The 14254-nt window shown below is 41.9% G+C and overlaps 1 protein-coding gene across 4 annotated transcripts in view; it reads right to left on the bottom strand.

Moving 5' to 3' along the window:
• SPICE1 (spindle and centriole associated protein 1) overlaps positions 1-14254 on the bottom strand; it is a 34366-nt gene that overhangs the window by 6645 nt on the left and 13467 nt on the right. For all 4 annotated transcript variants that reach the window (XR_012897133.1, XM_075905042.1, XM_075905029.1 and 1 more), the window contains 7 exons: positions 13816-13956; positions 11490-11755; positions 5728-5859; positions 4545-4680; positions 3387-3611; positions 1483-1949; positions 490-661 (listed from right to left, as the gene is read on the bottom strand). Coding sequence is in view for 3 of the 4 variants with exons in the window: in XM_075905042.1 (XP_075761157.1) it covers positions 490-661; positions 1483-1949; positions 3387-3611; positions 4545-4680; positions 5728-5859; positions 11490-11755; positions 13816-13956 (1539 nt within the window). In the remaining variant the exon portion in view is untranslated. The remainder of the gene's footprint in view (positions 1-489; positions 662-1482; positions 1950-3386; positions 3612-4544; positions 4681-5727; positions 5860-11489; positions 11756-13815; positions 13957-14254) is intronic.

The raw sequence follows: 14254 nt of genomic DNA, 5'->3' as shown, positions 1-14254 counted from the left end.
GCGGGATTTTAGTCAGAAATTTGAAATAAAATACTGGACTTTTCCTCAGAAAAGCCCTGCAGCAGGGAAGCCTCAAAGTGCTTGCCACTGTGGAAGCACAACAAGTGGGAGGGAAGAGGCAATCCTTTGCGGCCCATGACTGACATGTCCAGTTGTGTGTCATAACTGTAAACAGACTGACACTCTCATTATAATGGCTCTATGGACATTAGCATGATGAAAAGTGATAACAGCAGTCAGTGACACAACTGTAGTAATTACATTACATAGAAAAGTAACTTTAGGAAAATGTTAGCTGATGTACATATAGATGTCAATGAAATTAAGCAGCTGTAAACAAGGTTAGCCTACATCGCATGGCCAGACAGCTTTCAGAGGACTGTCAGCAAGTTGATATAAACTGCTTGGAAATTGATGATTTAGCCAACTGAAAACAGTTGATAGACAGGTAAATATACCTTACCGTGTAATGTAAAAAGGACTACATACCAGTCCAATTTATGAGGGGAGGTAAAATAGGTGATACTGGAGGAGAGATAGGGTTGACAGTGGCCAACTTTTGCTGATCTATCAGCTGCAACAGTTTATCACGGGCTTCTGCACTTTGGCGGTTCAGTTCTGCTATTCGTTCCTCCAAGCTCTTTGGTACTTCTTGTAAAATCTAACACAAAAGAAGTGGGTATTAGATGTGTGGGGGAGAAAGGTCCCGAGATGGTTAAAAAAAATCTCCTGTCTCTTTATACCAAGCTTTCTTTCTCAGAGCCTATTCTACACTGCTCTGTCTGTCTGTGTCATATATATGGAGGGTAATATAACCATTCTGTTTTACTACAGTTCTATATCCACTTTGCATAGCTGTAAACAACTAGACACTGTATAAGACAATGGAGAATTAAACCCTAGACTACAGCTACACTAGGAAAGTTAGGACTCCTAGTTCACCTGTAACGCTACTCCCATGGTGGTAGTATGAATTTAGGCTGTAGGAGAGTCAGGTTTCAGGTATGTTTGTTGTCTATTCCCCTTAAAGCACCGTTACTGGTGGAACTGCACTGCTGGTTAATTCCAGGTTCCAATTTTCCTAGTATAGATAAAGACCTCTCTTTCACGCAAACATTAAGGTTAAGCTAAGGGATAAGCCTTTTTAAGTCTGGCATGCATCCTTCACTTGTCAGCAGTGACTTTCACCTTGGAATCAGCAGCTTGTATTATTATCATGGCCTCACATGAGGAACTGTAGTTGCAATCCTCAGTAAAAGGGAAACTGGAAGAGGAGTCTCAAGTTGGCTCAAAAATATGAGGTTAAATAAATAAAAGACCTCCCCACATACAAACAAGCTCTATTCACTCCCTTTCAGTGAATGACAAAATTTGGGAAGTAAAGAGATAGAGACCCAGATCTGATACCACAAAAGAATACTTCGTGTGGAAATGGAGGAAGATGAAGGACCACCCAATCTTTACCTTCTATTACATTCTTACCTGTCCCTGCATGGGTGATCCTAAACTAGTGTTCATATTTTGCATTGTGATTGCTTGGTGCAGGCCATCCCCTGCCTCTTGAGAGCGATCTCTGAATTTCTTCAACTGAGCTTTGATAACAGAGTTCTGCAGTGTTAGCTCAGCTAGCGGTCCTAACAGATCCTTGCTTTGGGCATGCTCCTTGAGTGCACTGGGCTTCTGCTCCTCCCCAGAGCCAGCAGCGGCCAATCTGTCCACTGGGCACAAGGCGCTTCTCCCTTGCTGACTCTCTGACAGTAAAGAGCTCTCCAAGTCTTTGTGTGTAGAAGGAATTTGCCACCGCTGGGTGAGGAGACGATTCTCTTCATTTGTGCTCTGAGTTTCCTCAGAGGAAGGTGAGCTCTTCTGCCAGTTTGACTCTCTCTCAGAGGCTTCCATAGATGGAGAGATGTGGGATGCAGGATGTGTTTGAACTGTCTTCTTCAGTGCTGCAGACAAGGAGTAAAGGAACAGTAAACAAACTGTTTTCAACAAGGGGAATGACTGTGCAACACTCACCTAATGGAGCTAAGTCACAGAGAAGGGCTTTAACTGGAATACTCAAATAGAATGAGGATGTGGCTAATTTTCTACTCAAGGTACACCACTGACTCATGCTCCCCAAAGGAGGTCACTGCAAACATTTTAACAAATTCATTAGAACTGCAGAGTTTCACATACCAGGGTTACAAGCTGACTGGTGAACCAAACATCTCATTTGGAACCAGAGCATGCAATCAGACAGCAGCAGAGACAAAACAAAACAACCCTCCCCTCACCAAATACAGTACTGTGCTAAACACACACTAATAAAAATAAAGCAAAGCTTAAAAAGAGATTTGATAAGGCAAGGAAATGTTTCTGTACTTGTTTTATTAAAAATGAGATGGTTAAAATCAGCATCTTTCTTTTGAATAGTAAAGTTTCAAAGATGTATTAAGTCAATATTCAGTTGTAATATTTTTTGAAAGCACCATCATAATATTTTGTTCTGAGTTTCGAACAATCTCTTTTCCCCGAGATATTCATAAATCTGAGCTTTTAGTGTATCTGGATTTAAAGCTAGTAGAGGGTAATAGGATGAGATGCCAGGGAAGACAAGGAGCCGAACTTGTCAGTCTGCAGTGTCAGTTAGGAACTCTGAAAAACATTTTATTTTGCAGCCAAGTCCTCCATTTTATAAAGACTGATCTCTAGTTATTTTCTGCTTTGTTACAGCCCAGAATCAACCTCAAAGGGAATGGGCAAAATACTGAAAACAGCGTATGAGTTACCGACTAAGCCAGTGCAGTTTGTCTTTACCCAAAGTACAGCATTTGCTTTTTGAGTAGAGTGACTGGTTTTAGAATTTGGAAGTAAATCTGTAGTTTAAGAGTTAAATTTCTTAAAGAACCTGTTAACGTTAACATCTAATGGCAGGCCACTTATCACCCCTAATAGCAATATAATATAAACTCTTCAGACTTCCCATATTGTTAAAAACTTACTGAAACCTAGTACATAGGCTACATTTTAAAATTATTTGTGATTAATGGTAATTTCTTTTGTGATTCATGACTGAAAGTATATTAATCAGCAAGGCCGCTGCACATTGAGAGTCAGCAGTCAAAAGAAAGACAAGCAATCGGCAAAAACACAGCTCCAGCTGCAGAGGCAAGAGACCTGGGTTCAGATGCCAAGTAGTTTCCTACAATGACAGGAACCTGGTTGCCCAAACTATGAACATGCATAGGAGGATTGCCTCCAGAAAACAAGTGGCAAGATCAAATCCTGGTGAAAGTTCATTCAAAGAATCAGATATTTTCAAGAGGGAGCACAATACATTTGACACCATGTGTGAAGGATAATGATCTCATTCTACCCAGAGAGAGGGGCCACCAGCTCACCATTCTGAGAAGGAGAAAATTCCTGAATACTCCTTTGTCTAGGTGGAGATAACATCACAGCTGGCTGGAAGACATGAGCTGGCAAACTGCTGCCTGCCACTACAGTGTCTGGGGCACTTGTCCACTTGGAAAGCTTCACAGGCAGCTCCTCTTGTGAAAATACAAGCGTGTTTTCCCTTCTGAAAGTATCGGTCCGGGGCACAGTGCAGTATACAGCAGGCTTCTCTGAAGACGACAGACAAGGCAAGAATTAGGTGGATTAGAAACAATATTTTAGGATGAGCACCGAAAAATAAATTCCCATCAAAATAGGTCCTTTATTCAGGTGATTGAGAAGACGGGGGGGGGGGGGGGGGGGGAGGGTTCACCTAATCATATTTACCCTTAGCGAAGAGCTATACAGTAAGCATGTTTGTAAAGGATACAAACCCTTAAAATTCCTAAAATAACCTTGCAAAAGCGGCGAGGAATCCTGTGGCACCTTATAGACTAACTGAAGTGTAAGAGCATAAGCTTTCGTGGGCAAAGACCCACTTCATCAGATGCATGTCTTATAGACTAACTACACTTCAGTTAGTCTATAAGGTGCCACAGGACTCCTCGCCGCTTTTGCAGATTCAGACTAACACGGCTACCCCTCTGTTACTTAAAATAACCTTATTACAGTGTTTCTGAAATGGCTTTCCAAATCTTCAAGATGGAAATGAATAAACTTCTGCAATCTCATGTCCTTTAGATCACTGATCACCCCATGAGAGACTGTCACCAAGGGCACAATTGCAGCTATTCAGAATGCACACAAATATGTATTTGGCTCTTCATTGTAAAGTGATTTGATTGACACTAAAAGTTAGCTGTAATTTCCTGTCATTCAGTGCTGCATACCCTCCTTTTCAATCCATTCTCTATAACTAGTACGCATACAGTCATCTAAACTGTGGCTGCCATTCTCATCGAACTGCTGGGTTGAGAGATCTCATTTTTGCACGGGTGTCTACACATCAAAGCATGAACTCCAACCCCCCATGATATTTTATCAGTTTTATGCAGAGGTTTTCAACTGGAACAGTAAAATACATTTTCACTGAGGGTTGTGGATGCTTTTAAAAATATCACCTAGGGATTCCAAAGTTACGAATGTGCTGAAACAACACCCACCTTGACTGTTGACTGGAACTCCAAAGTTTGTTGGACTTTGCCCTCTGCTGGGATCTGTTACAAGAAGGCTTTTGAATGCTTGAGTGAGTGAAATCAACTGTTCATCTGTTATCACCATGTATTGCTGAAGCCTTTTCTAAGGGAGAGAGGAAAAACATACAAAGTGATCAGTGTTCTAGGGACAGATTTTATTCCTCTGATTGGAAGAATACTACATTTCCCCTCACATCCCTAGTTTAACTCCCCTTATTTCAAAACAACAAGTGGAGCATCCACACTACCAAGCCTGTTATTTAGAAATAATGGGCTGATTTTGAAACAATATTCCTCATGAAAAGCAGGAGTTAATGCTTATTTTGAAATAGTTATTTTGGGAGTTATTATTTCAAAATAACTTATTTTGAAATAATTTCCTAGTATAGACATGCCCTTAGTGACAAAGCTTTAGTCTGATCACAGTGAGGTGCCAAACAAAGGCATCTCTGCACTTGTCTCTTCCACTTATCTCTTTTTTTCTTCCTAACTACTTCAATATTTTATTAGCTTTCCTCCACTGCCCCATCCTCCTTTTCCTTTGCTTGACTGCTTTCTCTTATGGCTGCAATATCTGCCCTAATCCCCCACAACTGCAAGGTGAAACTGATAAGATCTCAAGTCAGTTCCATTTCATTGCTCCTCTAGTATGAATATAGTGAGAGCAAAGGAACACATTTTTAAACATGTAGATTGCATAGTAGGTATCCACAAAGGTAAGACTAAGCTGTACTATATCAATCTTATGTCAAAGTTTAAAGGGATTTTCTTTAAAGGAACAATGAAGTTTTTATTTATATTAATTTGGAGCTTGAAGTGACCATAGTCAAGCACATAGCCCTCCCTTACAACACCCCATGCTATTACAGTCCTCAGATTCAACTACCACATTTTCAGTGCTGATTTGTAGCAATTGGGATTGGTCCTGCCTTGGGCAGAGGGCTGGACTTGACCTCCTGAGGTCTCTTCCAGCTCTATGATTCTATGATCCCCTCTTGCTGTTAAAGACCTTTGCTCCCATGCTGCTCTGGCAGCGTGTCAACTCAGCTACATCTCTCTAGATAAAGAGCCTGCTTAAATTTTTCACTGCACTAGTTCCTGCCTTGGGTTTCAGAAGGTATTAAAGGAAAGGCTCAGCAACTCTTTGTACCTGCATGGCAGCATTTTCTTCTCGGACCAGAAGGATTTCAGCGGTCAGAGCATCAATCAATGCTCTATGTTCACTCAGTACTCCCTCAATTTGCTGCCTCGTCACCACCTCCTGACGCAGCTGCATCTCACTCTGGGGGATAAACGAAAAAAACACAATCAATCCAAGTTCATGTTTTAAGTGGGAGTAATTCCAAAACTCACTATCAAGTTAGCATAGAAATACAGTTTTTGCTACCAGATTTAAGGTGACGTCAGTGTTACCATTGCAAGTCTGCTTCTGGACACTCAAACTGACACATTCTGCTTGACATATGCTACTGTCCCTTCCTTACTCTCTCAGAATAGCACAGGAGCACGGAAGGCCTTTTAGACTCCTATCTTTCTTCACAGCCTTTACGAAAAAGGACGGAGTCAGCGCTTGGTGAAGCGTTTTCATTCAGATTTCAACTCCATATGATTACACACAAAAGAAAATGTAGAGTTGCTGGTGCTATAAAGTGTTTGTGCCACTCATGATTGGCTTGATCTCCCTGGCTATTCAGGTGAAGGCAGATCAGACCAATGGAAGGAGAAAGCATTTGTTCTCCAGTATTGTTTCTACCAGGGCCTGGAACAGAAGAGATCTAGTATTTTTCTTGCTGAGGCAAAACAACTTGACTTAGAAAATACCCTCATTGGAAGGACATTAAGCAAAAGACCTTGTTGTTCAGATCCTCCTCCCCTGAGATCGACCATGCTTTCACATAAGCTAATGCAGTGGAGAGAGATTTCTTCTCTGTCCAAGGAGAATCCTAGATGCAGGCGAGAGGAAGCAATGAGGAGCTAAGAGTCCTGTTTTGCCTGCTGACACAGATGACTGCCATCTTGTCATCAACAGTGGTCAAGAGAGAGGAAAGTGTCTCAGGACATTAGTGAAAGCATAGCTCTTCAGCCAGCTAATGCTATTCCTGGATTCTGCTAGAGGTCATTTGCCCTGCTATGAGTGTGACAGCATGAAGGCTGATACAGATGTGTCTGGCAATCCTTGTTACTGCTGGATCTGAAAGAGGTTCCCTTTCAGTTTTGTATACTGTGCTATCACTGTAGGTACTTGGAGTCCCTGATGAAGTAAGATACAGTGGACTGCAATTGAAAACCTCATTGTGATTTCACATGGAAAAAAAAAAATAAGAAACTGGAGAAGTCATGGCCATGCAGTTTCTCATTAATCCCTGTGCAGGGGCTCAGGGCTGCAGAAGTGAGAGGCATCTCTCCAAGCCCTGAAGCTGCTGGGGCCAGTCAGGAGAAGCCCCTTCCTCTAGCCTAGCAGGGAGCAGCCCAGGCAAACCTGAGCTCTAACCTTCTGTCCCTCCTTGAGTCTCCCCTCCCTCTAGCCCCGAGCACCCTCCAGCACCCTGAAGCCTTACATCACCTCCACATTGGTGCACATAAGAAAATTAATTCCATTCAGAAGTGGAAAACATTAAAAGGAACACTCTTGTGTAGAGAAAGCTCCACTGGACTGTGACTGTTAGATGCATCAGATGAAGCAGGCAGAGTGCTCCTCCAAGTGGTTGTCTGCAAATAATTAATAAGAATAAAGCGTGTATAATCTGGCCTCTGAAGGCTGGAGATCCTGAGAAAGTGTTGAGGAGCTCTTTTTTAGGTTAAGGGCAAAACTGTCTCTCTGCAGAGCTTGAATTACTCACTAGACATCTCAGATGGCTTCTGCTAGCCCTGAGAGCGGATAAGAATATCTTCTGTATAGTAGCAAATGTAAATCCCCTCCTCCCAAAAGAAGGAACTCAGGGCTATCAATCTTGGAGAAAAGTGGCAAGGACAATGAGGACAACAAAAGGAGGTTCAGATATTGAAAATGAGACAATGGTCAAGAGTGAAGTACAGATACTGAGGCAGATGAATGGAGAAGACATGCTAGTATGTTTCCTTTAAGCCTATGGAACACAGGTAATCCACCTTCTCAACCTCCGAAAACTATGAGGGATGAGTTTTCTCTCCTGACCACGCACCAGACTTATTGATTTATGTACGGGTAGAGCCAGGAACGAGCAAAGCTATTCCATGATTTGTGGGGAACCCAAACCAGTCTGCAATAAGACCACTGGGACTACTAGTGTTGGGGGACAGGGTCAAGGTCTCCCAGATCTGAGTGTCTTTGTACAGATTTTCACATTGATGTACTCATCAAGTAACGGTCTTGAAGGATGCTTAGAAGACCCATTTGTCTTAACAAGTGTTAGTCTAGACTGAAAAGCTGGAAGGAAGTCAGGCCAACAAACTTTCATTATTGCATGCAGATTGATGGCTGATCATTTGAGCCCCGCAAAGATCCAAAGAATCAACTTTTTCTTCTAGGAAAGTAAAAAGGTTTGGTCTTACTCGAACTCTGCATAAGCTTCCCGGGGAGGTGTCTCATGAACACACTCGGTTGTAGAAGTTGCAAATAGCAGAACAGCCTTTAAATATGAAGGTTAGCTGAGATATAAAAAGGAAAAAAATCTGTCAAATAATAGTGGGCAGTTTGATGACAAGGTTAACAGGATTTGGCATAGTAGATGGCATTGCTGCGGCTATCAAATGCCACATATGTCCAAAGACAATATTCAGTGCTATGGCATAGTGATGCAAATTCCCATTCAATAAACCTGCTGCCAAAATCCTACAGCCTCACGGGTGAAGCCTTCTAGTTCCAATCCAAAAAATCTGGTTGCACTTGATTCCTGAAGATCTTGGGCAATATCTAGTTTCAAAGTTATACCATAATAACCAAATCTAGTCTTCCTCAACAGTCATATAATCTGACTGATACTCCACATGAACTGGCGCCCGACATGACTGGGGGTGTAAAATGGAAAACAGCAAGAATTGCCACATGAAGTGTCATGGGACAGATTCAACATGGAAAGATAGCCACCATAGGACAAGGAATGGAAAGGCTAGATATTATAGTAATGAAACTAAGTGGTCACATCTTAAGGAGAAGTCAAGATGACTGCTGAGGTTTTCCAAAAACCAAAAGAAAAAAAACAAAAACAGAGTTATTGGTGCACGTAGCTGGCCAATTAGGAAGAAGTGGACAGAACTATAGCTGGAAAGATCAAACAAATAAATCTATCTTCTGATCATGTAATGATAATAGTGATATAGGCACTTCTATAAGATAAAATTATTCAAATACATTACTCAACAACCAGGGATTTTGAGGACATTGCAAAACTATGAAAACTAGGGATGTTACAATGTGTTTATTTGTGTAAATGTGTATCAGCTGATATTTTCAGTAGATAGATGTTTACACACTGTGGGAGGGGGAGCAGGAGTCAGTGTTCGAGAGACTCTTATTGGCTCTTGTTTGCACCACCATTGTGCTGCTGCCTCTAATAAAAAGGCAGCAGCATGGCAGTATCAGGGCAGGGGAAAAGGAGTTGGTACAGGCAGTCCCCGGGTTACGTACAAGATAGGGACTGTAGGTTTGTTCTTAAGTTGAATTTGTATGTAAGTCGGAACTGGTACATATTGAAGGGGGAAACTCTAGCCAAACATTTCTCCAGAGCTCAGTTTTATTCTCCCACACCTCACTTCCCTCAGTCCTTTATTCTCAAGCTGAGATGTCTGCTGAGAAAAGCCGCTCCGCGTCTCCCTGGTCTGCTGGGGGGGGGGGGGGGGGGGCGCTAGCTTCACGTCTCCCTGGTCTGCTGGGGGAAAGCAGCTAGTGCGGGGTTGCCTCACCCTGTTTGTAAGTAGGGATCCGATGCAAGTCGGATCCATGTAACCCGGGGACTGCCTGTATGTGTACTTTCAAGCCTGCTTCCCATGAGCACTTGCTTTTGAGGAGCTGCCTGCCTCCTCCACACTGCTGTCTCTGATGGAGAGGCAGTGTGGGGTTGGGGCAGGTGGGAGCCAATACACGAGAGAAGCTGGCTCCCCTTGGGTACTAGCTCCTAGGGAGCCACCTCCCCACACTCGGCTGCCTCTGTATCAGAGGGAGCATCAGGGGGCAATGAGGTATACGGGCAGCCAGCTCACTGCGTGTAAACGTGTAATTGCTGAAATTTTCAGCGGTTACATATTTACAAATATAAACGTTTGTTAATATCCCTAGTGACATGGGAATGTCTGAGAGATGCTATTACAGAGGCTTCAGGTAAACATGCAGGAAAGAAGTTACAAACTAAGTAAAATTCATGGGTAACAGATGAAATCATTGCTCTGATGGACCAAAGAAAAAGTATAAAGCACAAAGATCAATAAGAGAAAGAGAGGAAACTGAAGACTAAATAAAGCAGTTTAGCAAAGTCTGAATGGCTAAATGAGAAAAGTAAAGAAATTGAATAACTGGATAAAAAAAGTGAGCAGTATCAAAAGGTAAGAACCTTGAAACTAGGGTACGATAAGGTATACAAACCCCGCACTCCAGAATAAGGCATTAAATAAGGCATTAAGGAATAGCTCTGGGCCCAAGCAGTCCCAACCACATAAAACTCCAAACCTGCACAGGCTGGAAGAAGGGCTTTAAAAAGGAGAGCAGAGCTGCCCATAGAGAAGCAGTGAAAGGGAGCAGACAGCTGTTCTCAGGGACAAGTACTGCACAGGAAGCACAGCCTGAGACCTGACCCCAGATCTGTACAAACCAATAAAGGAGAAGCCAGTGACTGATGTGATTTATTCCAGAAAGCTAGAGGAGGCTGGAGTAGGAGGTGAGGCAGCTGCTTAGCACTCCCCAACATGCCAATTGAAATTGCCCATCATTGGGCCCTGGACTGAAGCATGGTATTTTTCAACTAGGGGTTCAGTTTCTGCTGTTTATGATGCAACCTCATCTGTGCCCCAGGCCCAGGGTTATAGCCTACCTAAAGAGAAGGCTTAGAGGGGACATGATAGCAGTTTTCAAGGATATCTAAAAGGATATTACAAGGAGGAGGGGAAAAAAACTGTTCTCCTTGGCCTCTGATGATAGGACAAGAAGCAATGGGCTTAAACTGCAGCAAGGGAGGTTTAGGCTGGACATTAGCAAAAACTCCCCGTCATGGTGGTTAAACACTGGAATAAATTGCCAAAGTAAGTTGTGGAATCTCCATCACTGGAGATATTTAAGAGCAGGTTGGACAGACGTCTATCAGGGATGATCTAGATGATGCTTGGTCCTGCTGTGAGGGCAGGGGACTGGACTTGATGATCTTTCGAGATCCCTTTCAGTTCTAGTATTTTAGGATTCTAAATCTTTTCAGCCCAGGCTCAGGCTCTGGCCCTATGCTGCCAGCGGGGGAGCACAGCAAGAGGAAGTAACACAACAGAAAGGAGAACTGTGATCCAAATGTATGAGTCTAAAAAACCCCATGCTCAGTGCAGAGTTCTTCACAGTGAAACAAGTAGCATGTAGTGCCGTCATGTCGTTCTCAGGCACATGGGGAGGAACCAGGAAGAGTTCTTAGCACAAAGCAACATTTAATCACACCCAATGATCAAAATATGCATTTAATTTTTATAATTTAAAAAGTGTTCTAAAATGGACTTACTTCAGTGGGAGACCACCATTTCAGCTCAGTGAACTCCTGCCTGTTTTATTAAAGGGAGCACAGTCTCTGCTGAATAATTAATTTTTGAAGTTGCACACTAGCCTAAGAAAATTATTAAATATTGAGGTTGCAAAGCAAAGCTCTTAGAAGTTAAAACATGTCAAAGTGAAGGATGTAAGTTAGCCCAGAATCCTTGGGCTTATTCATTCTACCTGCAGCAGCAGTTTACATAACAGCTTCTCACCTCCTTGAGATAGCGCATCAGACGACAGAGCGTGTTCACCAATGACATGGTGAATCCTGTGAGGCCTTGACCATTCTGCGTTTTCTGGACCTCACGGCCTGTACATCGCTCATATTCCTCCATTTCATGCTCCACTTCATGTATCATACGATTAAGGACATCTAGGCTAGATTTATTGCCACTGGGAAGTTCAAAGGCAACTCCATTAGCAAGAGAATCATTTCTTCTCTGTTTGGAAGTCATCTGTGCAGTTTGATTTCTTTTCACTGAAAGACAGACAGAAAGTCCTTTAAATTCCAGCTGTTGTTTCTAATAAAAATAGATGAACTATTTGTGGAAATAAGCCATGGGAGAAGTACTTTGGCACAGAACTACAATGGACAATAAAAAAGTAAAAGATAGCTGCATCTTTGACATTTAAATTAATTCATGTTGTTTCTAAAGCCTCAAATGGAAATCTGAGCTTTAACTCTAAGGGCATGTCTAAATGCCTTATTTCCCTTATTTAGAAATAACAAGGCGAGCACCCACATTACCAACCCTGTTATTTCAAAATAATAGGCTTCTTAATTCAAAACAACTAGTCCTGATTGTAAAAAGGAATAAGCTTATTTCAAAATAGTTATTTTGGGAGTTATTTCAAAATAACTTGGTAGTGTAGACATAGCCTGAGAATCACCCAAGTAACTTCCAAGGAGGTAGAAACCACATCTGGGTTTACATATATGGCAAATAAAAATTGAAGAAAAGGCACCAACTTCACATTTGTTCATATTGTTATATTCCTTGGCAGATAATTAGAAATTGCTTGCTGCTGACTTCCAGCAACCATGGGAATATACAGTTGATCACCAGCCTTCAGCCTGCAAGTACAAGGAGGGACAACGCTTCTACAAATCCCTAACTGTTGAACAAACAGACTGACTATGATCACAGATGTGTGCAATATAGCACAGAAAAAAGTCCCATGGAGTGCATGATGACAGCCACGTAGAAAGCTACCGGATGAGTTAGTACGAAGGTGCCCCATGTATATTCCCTAACCTCCCACGGACCTCACTATGCTCCTCAACAGAAATTAAAGCATTATAGACCTGCTCAGGCATATCTGACCATGACTTTGCTACATTTGGTTCACCACAGAAGTGCTGAGGCATAGGAGGTAGGATGGGACTTGAAGAAGAAGGTACCACTTCCACTCCTGATGCACGTCTCTTGTCTGACAAGCTTCCTGTAGTTTTTCAGAAGTCTCCTCATCTTATAAATCTGAGTGAATCAACTGTACTACAACTGCCTCTGGAGAAGATTATTACCTCCCAAAGACTCAAAACACATGGATGACATTACATGCCCGAAAACCTTTAACACACCCTTACGTGTCCTATATGGCAGCTCCCCCAACTGGCTCCCCACAGTCCTGCAGCCTGGTAGTATCAAAACAGCAATGTCTGTGTGAAGCCCTGGCAATGGCAATGCAACATTGCACACTAACTATTGCCTTTTTTGATGATGAGCCAATAACAGCACCATTTGGATCCCAGTCCAGACTGATCTCTTTCCCTCCCCCAGCCACTTCATGCAAATCTATTCAGTTATTAGGAGAAAGGGTAACTATTCTTTATACTATATACAGAATTGTCAAACTTCATAAGTGTCCTATCCATATAGTGTATTAGAGACTAGCAAAAACATATAGGGTCATGAGCTTTCATTCTTGTTATTGTCCAAGGTGCCACAGGACTACTGCTGTTTTTAAAGTTAGAGACTAACATGGTTACTCCTCTGAGACTATCCATGTAATGTTACATAAGAAAACAAAATTTAGAAGTTGGGATGGACTAGAGTAGAGAGTCTGTTTTGGTTTTCCCCTTTCTAAAGTAGATGTTTCCTAAAAAATTGTAGTTTCCTAAAACAATTTAAATGAAAAATGTCTAATTTTTCCCTGAAGGGCTGTTATGCCAAATTTGGAGACTAAATTCAAAACAAGGTTTCAGTCCTTTAAGAGCAAATCACAATGCAATATCTTAGCTATGTAGTCACTACTCCTCTATGTAATTTTAGCAAACATAAGAACTGAAAGTAAAATTCTAAGCAAAAAGAGCATACTGTAACTAGAGCACAAGTGGGAAAAGAGGAGGAGAATTCTTAACCTGAAAGAACTCAATTACTACTGTATCTTGGCTTTGAACACCAATAAATTATCTTCATAACCAGTGTCATTTAAACAAAATATGGTCTCAACCCAGAGCTTCAAGGGGCATTGGGAAAAGGCAGACACAATGTGTCAAGTATTTTGGATGAAATTCATTTTAAAAAAGGACCACACCTTTAGTTGAAACTTGCTTTTGCTTCCTTAGGTTTGGGTTCAGTACTTGTCTCACAGTGAAAGAGGAATCTGGAGTCTGCCCTTCATCATCATTCTGTAGCCTTGAATGGACTCTCTGGACTACTTTGGTAGTATTGAGGGCTGATTAAAAACAAACAAGAAAAAAAAGCGTACTTTAACTGATTAATTACAAAATATTTCATCCAATGCACTAAATGCCCCAACAACAATTATGTGGGTGAAACCAGACAATCGCTACGCTTGCAAATTAACTCTCACAGCAAAATTACAAAACACAAAAACATATAATACTACCCATGGGCAAACTCTTTTCACAAAACAATCCCTCCATATCTGACCTCTCAGTCCTCATCCTCAACGGAAACTTTCACAACAACTTCAAAAGACTGTCCCTGGAGCTTACTTCCATAACTTTGCC

The sequence above is a fragment of the Pelodiscus sinensis genome, chromosome 1 (genome assembly GCF_049634645.1).
Source record: "Pelodiscus sinensis isolate JC-2024 chromosome 1, ASM4963464v1, whole genome shotgun sequence".
Classification (NCBI taxonomy): Eukaryota; Metazoa; Chordata; order Testudines; family Trionychidae; genus Pelodiscus; species Pelodiscus sinensis.
This window is presented reverse-complemented; position numbering and strand designations above follow the sequence as displayed.